Source organism: Vulpes vulpes, chromosome 8 (genome assembly GCF_048418805.1).
Source record: "Vulpes vulpes isolate BD-2025 chromosome 8, VulVul3, whole genome shotgun sequence".
NCBI classification, from domain to species: Eukaryota; Metazoa; Chordata; class Mammalia; order Carnivora; family Canidae; genus Vulpes; species Vulpes vulpes.
In genome coordinates, this window is record NC_132787.1 from 28,256,235 (window position 1) to 28,270,309 (window position 14,075).

General features: G+C 35.9%; 1 protein-coding gene across 5 annotated transcripts in view; it reads right to left on the reverse strand.

Annotated features, from left to right (window-relative positions):
• PIK3C2G (phosphatidylinositol-4-phosphate 3-kinase catalytic subunit type 2 gamma) overlaps positions 1 to 14,075 on the reverse strand; it is a 364,684-nt gene that overhangs the window by 280,392 nt on the left and 70,217 nt on the right. For all 5 annotated transcript variants that reach the window (XM_072765938.1, XM_072765941.1, XM_072765940.1 and 2 more), the window contains exons 7-8: positions 10,529 to 10,599; positions 1,036 to 1,099 (exon numbers count right to left, since the gene is read on the reverse strand). In XM_072765938.1, the coding sequence (XP_072622039.1) occupies positions 1,036 to 1,099; positions 10,529 to 10,599 (135 nt within the window). The remainder of the gene's footprint in view (positions 1 to 1,035; positions 1,100 to 10,528; positions 10,600 to 14,075) is intronic.

The following is a 14,075-nucleotide window of genomic DNA, read 5'->3' on the forward strand; positions in this document are numbered from 1 at the left end:
CACACATGCACACTCTCTCTCTCAAAGAAATAAATTTAAAAAATTAATAAAAACACTATCTTACACAATTTTCTATAATCATAGGATGTTTCATCTGTGGAAGATTAACCCTAACTGGAAGAATAAGCTGTAAGACATGATCTGCCTAATGGTTACCACAATTTATTTGGATGCCCACTTGCTGATCAAATCTTAGTAGTCTTGGACTAAATCCATCATTTTTCCCTGCCAAGCTAGCTTCTCCTCTCTTTGCTAGTTTAGCAAACTGATGTCTCCATGTCATCAGGTAGCAGTCAGGAATGTGAAGGTATTTCTAGACACCCTCTTCTTTTTGTTTTATTCATAGTCTTTTACCAAATCATGTAAATTGCACATTTTCAGCTGTTATGAATTTTTCTTCTCCTGTCCACCCCTGTTGTAGATTTTTTTTGTCAATACTCTCATCATCATTTTGGGCTAATGAAATGCTCCTCTAATCACCCATCTGTCATTCTACTGCCTTGTATACTGGCTCTATGTTATCAACGATAAATTAGAAAATCATTAAATTCCCCATAAAGTATTCTTCAGATCCTATATAACTTGGTCCCTGTGTGCCCCTTTCATATGGTCTCTTGACAGGACTTGAACCCTAACTGTAGCCATTCCAAATTTCATACAGTTTTCTAATCACACCAGGCTGTTTCCTAACTGCTTCTTTTCATGGTGTTCTTCGCTGAAAGTTGTCCCCACTCCCCACCTTCTTCACCATGCCCCTTCCCTAGCTGGCATATTCATTTTTCAGCATTCAGATCAAATAGGTAAAATAGATAACTTTCTTTTGTGTCCTATATACACATAGGTCTCTCACAGTATCTATGACACTTTATTAATACATATCCATTTACTTGTCTGTTTTGTCATGATAGAATGAAAGCTGCTCAAGTATAGACTTACTTTATCATCCTTGTATCTTCAGAAAATTGCGGTTTTAGAAAAAGAGTATATGGTTAATAAATGCTATTGGATGATAGATGAAGTAACAAAAGTTAATACCTGGGTTTTCAATAGGCATTTCAGGTGGAAGTCATATTTTTTTATTACTGTTGAGAGGCACTGTCTGGAAAGAAAACAAAAAAACTTTGTTTAAACGTGGGTAAGGAAACATATTAACTTTATAGCATATTTATCATAAGTCGTTTTGTCTGTGATTCTATAGCAGACGGTTTAAAAAGGATTGCTATTGATATGATCTAAAAACCACTTGAGATGAATATTTATAGACTTTGTGTAACTTGATAGGCTACAAACATACTTGAAAACTTTAGAACTCAAAAAAAAAAAAATCCATGACAAACTAACCAAACCACTCAAAGACTGTTCATTGTATCAAATTACTCTTTTTGTTATTTTTTTTAATTTTTTATTGGAGTTCAATTTGCCAACATATAGCATAACACCCAGTGCTCATCCCATCAAGTGCCCCCCTCAGTGCCTGTCACCCCCACCCCCCGCCCACCTCCCTTTCTACCACCCCTTGTTTGTTTCCCAGAGTTAGGAGTCTCTCATGTTCTGTCTCCTTTTCTGATATTTCCCACTCATTTTTTCTCCTTTCCCCTTTATTCCCTTTCACTATTTTTTATATTCCCCAAATGAATGAGGCCATATAATGTTTGTCCTTCTCCAATTGACTTATTTCACTCAGCATAATACCCTCCAGTTCCATCCATGTCGAAGCAAATGGTGGGTATTTGTCGTTTCTAATGGCTGAGTAATATTCCATTGTATACATAGACCACGTCTTCTCTATCCATTCATCTTTTGATGGACACCGAGGCCCTTCCACAGTTTGGCTATTGTGGACATTGCTGCTATAAACATTGGGGTGCAGGTGTCCCGGCGTTTCACTGCATCTGTATCTTTGGGGTAAATCGCCAGCAGTGCAATTGCTGGGTAAACTACTCTTGATTCAAAATTTAAGTTACAAAAGGAATAATGAGCAGATAATGACAAATACTAACATCAAGAATTGTTAAATATTCAAAACTTTGAGGAGAACTGCTTTGAGAATTAATGACATATATTTGTAATAGATAAGGTTGCTTTGACATCAAACCTGTGTTTTTTCTTTCCTAAGCTTCTCTTATTGCTCCATATTTATCTATGATGAGGTGAAATAGATGTGACATGTGTAGAGGTTCTTCTGACTTCACTAATCAAAATTATTTTCCTAAACATGATGATTTTCCCTATCCTATTTGTCCTAAAAACTCCTGAATTGAATTGAACAAATCATATAACACAAAAGGTGTCAAGAAAAACCCACAACATATTTTACAATAGCTGCCTTTTCAACCTTTATTGAATAATCGCTTTAGTTGGATCACATATAACAGTTCAAAGACAAAATGTATAGACTATGTAAAAGTCGGTGGAGGTATAGGAAAAGAATAGTGAAAAATTTGGCTGTTGGAGGGAAGGTTTTTACATAAAATCTGACCCTAAAACTTAAAAGACCCTCAAGAATATATACCCAGTTCAATACCTTGCTATTAAATATCATATTTATTTTATTTAAAGAAAATACTAATGAAGGTATGTGATTTGCCCAGCTTCTAAGAGGAAGTCAAGTCAGGGAAGAAGAAAACTGAAAACAAAGCTCCTGCCATCTAGTGTTTGATCTTTTAATGACACCATAGAGTGATCTGAGGAGGGCATGCAAAATAGTCTTATTTCAGAAAGCAGTCTTGAAGTCACCAAGATGGCAAAGTAGGCAATCCCAGCCTATGTCAAGGTTAGACAACTATCCACGAAAAAAAAAATTTCTGGGAGAGCTTAGAAGCCTTCTAAAAAACTCTCACAACGACGTAGGACAAAACAAAACAAAACCAAAACCAAAACCTGAGAATAACCACACAGAAAGAAAAAGGAAGGCAGTCTCATTTTGCCTGCCTCATCCCATCCTGCAGGCCAGCACAGCTCACTGCCAAAAGGGAAATCCCCTTGCTGGGAAAGGGAGAGTGGGTGAGACAGCAGCTTCCTCAGCCTTTTGGGTCACTACAAGAAGGACCTGCATTGATGTTACTCCATCCAGGAACCAGCAAAGCTGAGATGCATAAAGACAGCTAGCCACAAGAAAGGGCTAGGGCTGTCATTATCAGTCATGCAGTGGGAGTTACCGTGGTGCCCAGTTACCTGCTTTGCTGGGCCTTAGTAGCTTTTATTACTGAAGAACCAACAACCAACAAAGCAGCTGCAGATCCCCTACAGATTTCACTGCTTTCCCCACACACAGGTATTCACATTCACAAACAGCAGCTGCTTGAGTCCCTCCCCTCTCCCTTTCCTACCCCACTGCCATCCCAGGGCTCACCTATAGCTGGTTCTCAAGTTGTGCACCTGCAAGCCTTTGGCCTGACTTCTATACTGGCCTTCACTGCCATGCACATGTGTTAGGGAGACATTGTAGGCACAGGAATGCATACCAACAGCCAAGGCCCCCATAGCTGCTTGTGAGCCTGGTTTTGTCCCTATTTCCTGCCACTGTGGGTTTGCCTGCAATCAGTCTCTATAGCTGTGTACCTCCATCTAACCAGTCTGATTCCCATAGTAGCCTTTACTGCTGCACACATGATCAAGGGCTTTAGCCACAGGAGTTCATGCCAACAGCCAGGATCCCCACAGTGCCAGTGCACCTACAGTTCTAGTTCTTCTTGCTGGCCCTGCCCTCCCCCACTATATGTATGTCTGCAACCATCCCCTGCCACTACACAGACACCTGCAGCTGGCCCCCACAACTATGTGTGTGCATGCCACCAGCGCTAGCAACAACCACTGCCTGCCCTGGTGTCTAGCTGCTGGACCTGGAAGCACCACTGAAGATGGCCCTTAGCACTTGATTTGTCGATGACCACACAACTGTCAATGTTGTGGGGCCCAGTGGCCTGACCTGAGAAGACATCACATTCACCAACCTGGGTATTTCACATGATTCTGCACTTGGTGCCCTGTACCACTAGGCCGAGGGTCATATAGCACGTGCTAGTGTGCCTCACCTGCAGATGAAGATCCTATACTGAGGTAAGCCCATAAAGCCTGGAAGATCTGACTGCTTCCTCCCATGCACAGGCACCTATGCAAGGCTCCAGGGATCACAGAGACTCGGGGAAATATTACACTACCAAAAGAACACAGTAAACTTAGAGCAACTGACCTAAAAAAAATGGTGATACATGGATCGCCTGACAAAAATTTTAAAATAATTGTTCTAAAGATACTCAGAAATATGAGAACACAGAAAGACAAATTAATGAAACCAGCAACACAATATCAGAACAAAATGAGTTCAACAAAGGTATAGAAAACATAAAAAGAACCAGAAGTTTTGGAGCTAAAGAATATAATGGTTGAACTGAAGAATTCAATAAAGATCTTTGGCAGAAGAAGAGACCAAGCAGAAGAAAATATCAGTAAGCTCAAAGAGAGATTATTTAAAATTACCTAAACAGAGGAACAAAAAGAAGAAAACAATAAAAAGGAATTAAGAAGACCTATGGGATTCATGGGACACCATAAAAAGAAATGATGTATATGTTATTGGAGTCCTGGAAAGAGAAGAGAGTGAGAAAGAAGCAGAAAGTTTCTTTAAAGGAATAATGGATTTTGAACTTTTAAACCTGGGGAGAGATTTGGACATCCAGATTCATTTAGTAATAGGCCACCTCATTATTTCAGTCCAAAATGATCTTCTCTAAGACATATAACAATAATAAAACTGTCTAAAATGAAAAACAATTTCAAAAGCAGCAACAGAAATTTTTTTCCCTTTTTAAAAGAGAACTGCCATAGAGCTATCAGTAAGTTTCTCAGCAGAAATCCTACAAGCTAGGAGACAGCAGGATGATAAATTTAAGTTTCTGAAAGAAAAAACAAAAAAATCCTACCACTCAAGAATACTTTACCCAGCAAAACTGTCCTGCAGAACTGAAGGTGTCATAAAAACTTTTACAAACAGACAAAAGGAAAGGGAATTCACCATAAGACATGCCTTAGAAGAAATGCTAGTTCTTCAAGCTGAGTGAAAAAATGCTAATTAGTAACAGGAAAACATGAAAATATGCAACGCACCTTACTGGAAAGGTAAGTATATAGTTAATTACAATACTCTAATACAGTAATGGTGATGTGTCAATCACTTAACTCTAGTATAGAGGTTAAAGGAAGAAAAGTATTAAAAATAGTTATAGCTGCGATAATTGTGAATGGATATTATCATATAAAGAGAGATAAATTCTGACATCAAAAGCATAAGATTTTGGGGCAGAGAAAAAGAGTTTTTATGCAAGTAAGGTTAAATTGTTACCAGTTTAAAAGACCATTGTATCTCTGATATTTCAAGTAAACCTCAGAATAACCACAAAACAAAAGCCTAATACGGATACTCAAAAGGTAAAGAGAAGGGAATCAAAGTATCCTACAGCAAAGCATCAATTCAGGAAGGAAGGAAGAAAGGCAAGGTGGGTAGAAGGGAGGAAGGAAGGATAAAACAGAAAACAATTATCAAGATGTCAATGATAAGTCATTACCTATCAGTAATTACTTTGAATGTAAAGTTTTCCAGTCAGAAGGCAAAGAATGCCTGAATGGATGAAGACACAGCTATGTACTGCCTGTAAGAGACTCCCTTCAGTTTAAAGGACACACACATTCACAGTGAAGGGAAGGAAAAAGGTATTTCATGCATACAGAGACCAAAAAAGAGCAGAGGTAGCTCTACTTACATTATACAAAATAGACTTTAATTTAAAAGCTGTTCCAGGGGATGCCTGGGTGGCTCAGTTGGTTAAGCATCCGCCTTCAGCTCAGGTCATGATCCCAGAGTCCCAGGATCAAGCCCTGAATCTGACTGCCTGATCAGTGGGGGATCTCCTTGTCCCTCTCCTTCTGCTCATGCTTTCTCTCTCTCAAATAAATAAATCTTAAAAAAAACAAAAACTGTTACAAGAAATAAGGATCAAAAGAGCCTACTATGAACAGTTGTATGCCAAAAAATTGGGCAACCTAAAAGAACTGGATAAATTCCTAGAAAACACTACCTACCAAGACTCAATCAGAAAGAATTAGAAAGTCTGAAGAAATCAATAATAAGAAAATTAAATTGGTAGTCAAAAACCTCCCAACAAAGAAGAATTCAAGAGCAAATGCCTTCATGGATAAATCTTACCAAATTTTCAAAGAAAAATTAATGCCAATTCTCAAACTCATTTAAAAACTTGAAGAGGTGAGGACATTGCCAAACTCATTGTATGAGCCAGAATTGCTCTGAGAGCCAGATAAGGACACTATAAGAAAAGAAAGTTACAGGTCAACATCCTTAATGTTTATAGATGCAAAAATTCCCAACAAAATACTTCCAAACCAAAATCGGCAGCACATTATAAGGATCATATACACCATAATCAAGTAAAATTTACCCCTGGGATGCAAGGATGATTCAACTACACAAATCAATAAATACGATAAGGCACATTTATAAAATGAAAGAAATCATTGATAATCTCAATAGAAGCAGAGAGAAGCATTTGAAAAAATGTAATATCCTCTCATAAAAACTTTCGATAGATTGGGTATAGAAAGAATATATCTCAACAGAATAAAGTTCATATATGACAACTCACAACTATCATCATACTTAATGTGAGATGTCGGAGATACTTCCTCTAAAATCAGGAACAAAAGGGTTTTCACTCTCATCACTCCTATTCAACATAGTACTAGAAGTCTTAGAGTAATCAGGCAAGATAATGGAATAAAAGGCCTTCAAACTTGAAAGAGAAGTGAAATTGTATCTGATGGTGGTACAATCTTGTATGTAGAAGATCCTGGAGACTCCACCAAAATACTGTTGGAACAAAGGAATGAATTCTGTAAAGTTTCAGGATGCAGGATCAATATATACAAATCAGTTGGGTTTCTATACACTAACGAAAGTTTTGAAAAATTAAGAAAAAAAAATCCCACTTACAATAGTTCAAAAAAAATACTTAGGAATAAATTTAACCAAGGAGGTGAAAGATCTATACACTAGAAACCATAAGACATTGATGAAAGAAATTGAAGAAAATCAAAAGGCTTCTAAGGTTTTACATCAAAAGAGTTAATATTGTTAAAATGTCCATATTACTGTCATCAATAGATTCAATATATGTGTGTGTACATATATATATATATTTTTTTATTTTATTTTATTTTTTAGTAAGCACTGCATCCACTGCACCCAACATGGGGCTTGAACTCACGACCTTTAGATCAAAAGTCACATGCTCTACTGACTGAGCCAGACAGGCGCCCAATTCAATATAATTTTATCAAAATTCCAATGTCATTTTTCACAGAATTAAAAAAAATCCTAAAATTAATATAGAACCTCAAAATACCCTGAATAGCCAAAGCAATCTTGAGAAAGAACATTCTGGAATCATCACACTTCCTGATTTCAAATGATATTACAAAGCTTCAAGAATCAAAAGAATTACAACACTGAAATAAAAAGTCACATAAACCAATGGAACAGACTTGAAAGCCCAGAAATAAACCTACACATATATGGTCAGGTAATATTTGAAAAGGAGCCAAGAATAATCAATGGGGGAAGGATATTCTCTTTAATAAATAGTGTTGAGATAACTGGATGTTCTCATGCAAAATAATGAAATTACACCCCTATCTTAAACTTTCAACCTTGCTCTGCACAGCAAAGGAAAGCATGAACAAAATGAAAGGCAGCCTAGGTTATGGGAGAGAATATTTGCAAACCATATATCTGATAATAGATTGGTATCTAAAATGTATAATTCAGTAGTAAAAAATCAATTAAAAATGGACAGAGGTCTTGAGTAGACATTTCTCCTAAAAATATACATAGAAACATCTGAATAACAAGTACATGAACAGTATCACTAATATTGGGAAATGCAAATCAAAACTACAATGACATATCACCTCACACCTCTTAGAATGGCTATTTCCTGTCAAGGCTATGGAGAAAAGAGAACCTTGTGTTGAGAATGTAAATTGGTACAACTGCTATGGAAAATAGTATGAAAGTTCCTCAAAACATAAAAAAAAATAGAACTAATGTATCATCCATCATTCTCACTTCTAGTTTTTTTTTTTAATTTTATTTATTTATTCATGAGAGACTGAGAGAGAGAGAGACAGAGAGAGAGAGAGAGAGAGGCAGAGACACAGGCAGAGGGAGAAGCAGGCTCCATACAGGGAGCCTGATGTGGGACTCGATCTCGGGCCGGGCCAAAGGTGGTGCTAAACCGCTGAGCCACCCAGGCTGCCCATCACTTCTAGTATTCAAAGGAAATGAAATCACTATTTTGAAGAGATAGCTAGCTACACTTCCAAGTTCATTGCACCATTATTTGCAATAGGCAACACATAGAAACAACCTAAATGTCCATCAATGAATGAATGGATAAATACACACACACTCTTTGTATACACATATAAAGCCATTGCATATAAAACAATATATATCAATAATATACTATATATAAAATATATTCACTATAAATTTTATATATAAGTATAAGATTTATATTTATATGTTTATGCATAAAATATATACATTTATATAAAAATATTTTTATATATTTATAAAATTATGTACAATATGTACAATCAAAATGGAATAAGTTCTTACTGAGAGTTAGATATTTGGTTTTAGTCCTGGCTAACATTAATTATCTGTATGATAGTTGACAAATTTTTCAACTTTTCTGTTTGATAAGCAGCCTTACCCTGGGGTTGAAGGAAAGGGGTGGAGGAGTTAGATTTTGAGGCTAGTCTGTCCCTGCCAGGTTTCCTCTAGTCTTCACCATGGCAGAACTTTTGCTTTGCCCTAATTTAACCCTGTTAACACCTATACTAAACAATAATCGAGGTCACTGTAATTCTGCAAGGGACGCGGCAATGACAGAGTGAGGCAGGAACACAAGGAAAACTATCTTGCTCTCACTTTCTTCTCCTAGCCTCCCCTTGTCTCTCTGTGCCTCGGGCAGCAGCTGTCTACATATAAGTCACAACCCCCTACCAAACCAGTTTAAGACAACCCTTTGTCTACTCAGAATTTCTCACTTTTTAAAGAATTTGTCAGGGAATCCCTGTGTGGCTCAGCGGTTTAGCGCCTGCCTTCAGCCTGGGGCGTCATCCTGGAGTCCTGGGATCGAGTCCCAAATCAGTCTTCCTGCATGGAGCCTGCTTCTCCCTCTGCCTGTGTCCCTGCCCCCCACCCTCTGCCTCTAATGAATAAATAAATAAAATCTTAAAAAAAAAAAGAATGTCAGATTTGATGCCTCTCTGTAGCTTATTTTTTAAATAAATTTATTTTGGAATAAGGAAACTATAGCCCTAATATGTTAATATTAATATGTCATTTTGATTGGAAACTCTATGTGATCCATGGAATTAGTTATAAAATATAAATTTGGGTTAGATTATATTAAAAGTGCTCCATAGTGCTACCCATTCGATTATTTATTGTTTGAGGATGAATATTTTTGAGGAAATAAAGAGTGACACACATGGAAAGACACAGTAGTGTAATAAAAGAATCTGGTCTTTTCAAATTTCAGACAGATGGTCTCTGCAAATTTCAGGCAGACCTAATTTTGGTCATACCACTAATGAACTGAATGGCCTTAGGCAAGTTATTTAACCTTCCAAAACTTTAGTTTCTTTGATTCTGAAGTAAATTTTGTGTCTTACCACAGGGTTGTAGGAGAATTAGATAAGATAATGAATGCAAAATGTACAATAACTCCAGTAACCATTGATAGCTATTATGAATAGCCATTATTCATAACAGTTTTAACTCATGTTTTTATATCAGGCTTTGGTTCAGAGATTAATGTTATATGCCTTCCCTACCCCAATTTTTTGCTCATTCAGCTAAGAACCTTAATTCTAGATAAACCCATAATGTAGCCCTGATATCATCCAGGTTAGCTTCCTGATAGGTCTATTCTTTCACATAATACACACATACATTTAGATATCAGAATCAATTAGGATATGTTCATTTACTGTCACTTGAGTTTTACAATTTGAATTCACGCTTCTCTGTTTATGATATACCAATTATTTTCAGGGAGTTCAAGAAAGAAATTTAAACCAGGAGGTGTTGACTTTGAAAGTATGGAAATTCAGTTTATACAAAGAGCTTAGTGACACATGCACACTCAAATTCACAAAATGAATGAAAAAATCCTTGAAAGCCTAATAACTGGTAGCAGAGATATTTTCAAATGAATGTTAGATTGTTCTGGAAGGTGTTAGCAGCTGTTCAAATGTATCTCAATAGCTGTGAAGAATAGATAATTATTAACAAAATTTGCCAAAGGGAGATATCTATTAAAAGTACAATAGCTTCCACTGTAGTAGTGAAAGGATAGTTTTTACAATCAACTAAAAAATATTGTGATTTGGCACTTGAGAATTCAGTCAAAAAGTAGTCTTGGAACAAAATAAAATATCTTACCTGGATACTTTCCAAATATGCATAAATTCTAGAAGTTGTTTCAGATAAAACTGACTGTGGTCATCTTCATGCTGTAGACAGCAGAATATATTAATATTTATAGTATAGAGTGAATAGGAATGAGTACCAGATAAAAATAGGTCTGTAACTTCCTGCTGTCATTTTATTCACCTCTTTTGATAACCCTCATTCATCATTTTAATACTTTGTTTTAAAGACTTTACAAGACTCGTCTTAACTCTGTAAGCATTCTTTTCAAAAGTGAATCAGAAAACTGAGCTTTGGTCAACGATAAACCTCAAGGACAACTGGAAAACATTCTGGCATCACCAAGGTCAAACATTAAGTTCTCCTCATAGGAAGGCAGTTTTGCAGACACTAGTTCTCTCACATACATGCACATTTTCTTTGCATTTAGGCTATGGATGCAATGGCAGTGCGAGACTTGACAGTTTTCCAGATCAGCCAGCAGACTCAGGATGAACTCCATTTTTCAACTTTACCACGTCTTGCCTTCCAAATACTAGTGTAAGAGAACTTTCCATTTCATGAACATTAGACTGTGCTAATGAGGGACAACTACTGATAGGCATAAATTCCAGGAGTTAGCAGGAGGCATGTGTTTTCTCCCAAGATGAGCAGACACTACTCATCATAAAATATCAGTCCTGTGGTCCATATGCAAACACACACACACACACACACACACACACACACCATATCTCCTCGATTAACTCTTCTCCAACAGGCATTTATGAAAATCCTATGCAAGTCTGCAAAGGGAGAATGCAATGTACTCCTTCATAATTGCACTATTTCACTACATATAGCTGTTAAGTTGGAGAGCTGAGTGAGTCCCTAAATGCCTAGAGTGCTTGCAATCTTGTATGTTAATATACAATCTATTTTTAAAATTGTCTGTGAGAACTCCTGACAGAAAACATCAGAAGGAAAACCTTTATATGGCCTCAGATCAAAGGTATTTCATGTTTTTATTCGGTGGTTTTGTGAGAAAGAGTAGGGGGTAGAGAATAAGGTCATCACTATAATACAGTACTTTGAATGCATGCTACAAAAAAGAAAGACTTTCAGAAGAAGAAAAGAAACTTCGTTCTTCAGTTAAAACCAAAGCGAGCATATAAATAATTACTTATTTGCATGATTCTGTGTGTAGCATAATCATATTCATTTTAAAACTGCTTTACTTGGCTGCCAGAGATGGTTTTGGGGGAGAAATTGGCCTTTGTCATATTGTCACTTACAAGAAAAGTATTTTTATTTACAAGAGCTCAAAAGTCTGGAGAACAGGTTTGAGTACTTGTCCATGGAACTTATTGTACACTTTTCTCCAAAGCTGAAGGCCACCCCTTCATCTTTAGGAAAAAGTAAAGATGTCTTTTTTGCCTTTTCCATACAAAAATCTTCTATATGTGTTCTGTGAATGTTTCCTTGAGCTAGAATGAAATCTTGATTTTATGATTAATATCAACAATGTTGGCAATACTTATCAAATTTGAGAGAGATAAAGAACAATTTAAAAAAAGACTTATGCACAATCTAATCAAGATGGGGATTGTAAAATTTCAAAATCTAGAAAGATTTCTATGGACTGTCAACATATTTTTTGAACATCTCATGGAACAAAAATTACCATATTTCAGTATAACACAAACAAGTTTAAAATAGGAAAGGCATCTGAGACAAATTGAGCTTTGCAATATGCCTTATACAATTAGAGACCTCTAAAGTATCTACTGTAAGGCAATGATGTCAATAAATTTGTCAAGGAATGTTCCTGGTATTATATAGAAAGAATATTATAAGCTATTTTATGTTGTTTTACTAGAAAAATAGAATTGTTTATAAATATTTTTATACAGCTAAAATTATGAAAACCATAGAAAATTTTGATACTACTTTAAACAGTGTAATCAAGAAAAGAGACCATTCAGTATCTCCTTACCATATAGAATTCTTAATGGTAAAAGGCTAAAATACAATCTAGTCTAACACTCCAATTTTATGACATCAATAATTGATACTTACGTAGTCCTGATTAGGCACAGGCACTAATTTACACTATTCACTTATATTTCTCAATTAAGCTCTAATAATAATCATATCAGGTAAGTATTATTATTCACATTTTTCTTAACCAGGAAACCAAGGTGAATATAAGCATTTATCCAAGAGCATATATTTGAATTTGGCAATATGAATCCAGAATCTGTTTTAAACAAGTTGCCACATCTTTAAATTTGACACTCTATTTTTTATGGTGAAAGCTAGGTCTATAATGCTTTGGGATTTATATGTAAAAATAATCACCACCACTAGTCCCTCATATTCACCTGTAACAGGTATTCCTGTTTTAGGCTTTAAAAGTATAGTTATCTTTTCTTTCAAAGCACATATCTCTATCAGATTTTTTTGAAAAAATTTGTTTTATTTTACTTTAGAGACAGAATGTATGCACAGGGAGAAAATCTTCAAGCAGACTCCCCAGTGAGAGCAAAGCCCTTTGTGCGGCTTGATCCAGTGACCCATGAGATCATGACCTGAGCCAAAACTAAAAGTTGGGTACTCAGCCAACTGAGCCACCCAGGTGCCTCTATATCTTTTTTTTTCTTTTTTCTTTTCTATTTCTATCAGACTTTTAAATGTATATTTTTTATTGTATGTCTTCTTTACTAGAATGAGAACTCTGCATTCTAGAATAAATACTGAGATGTCTTATTTGTTTCTGTATCTCCAGTATTTAGAAGAGTTTCTGGTATATAGTAGGTGCTCAATTATCATTAGTTCAGTAAATAAATATCAGTCTCTGCATATATGTTTTCTAAGACATAATTCTGAATTTTAAGTAGGTTCACTAACATGCTCCTTCACATAGAGATCTTCAAAGGCAAGTAAAAAGCATTCAACAAATATTTGTTGAATTAATTATTTTTAGATTATATGTGCAATGTACTTTTAGCATGGTATCTGAAAGTAAGTCCTTATAGATCTTAGTAAAATTGATATCCTCTCTTTTGAAATATGATGCTAAGAAAAATTCTTCAGAGCCAGGATTTGGGGAGATGGCGACTTGGGATGCCTTTCTAATGTCTATGTGGAAGCCATCACTGCCCTTTAATTGAGAGTCAGAGTGGTTGAATCTCCTGGACACTAAGCCCCTTGAAGGCTGGGATCTTGTTGGTTTTGTTCAGTACTTTACTCATTAGTATTGGGCCTAGTCCACAGCAGTTATATAGTTGAGTGAATGGAGAATATATAAACATCTGTGTCATCTAGCATATTATCTATTTTCAAATAACAGTGTTAGTGCTAGGAAAAGTGGACAAGAAAAAGCATTTATACTCTTTACCTGTAAATTGTTGAATTAGCCAAGAGATGGTGATATTCACTGTAGGAAGTAAATATTATGAGTCAAAGCATAAAAAAGCAGCCATATAACTTAATTCCTGCTATTATCCAAATGACACATTGAAAAGCAGGCATTTCTAGAGAAAATTATACACTTTAAACCCAGAAGTGACTATATGCC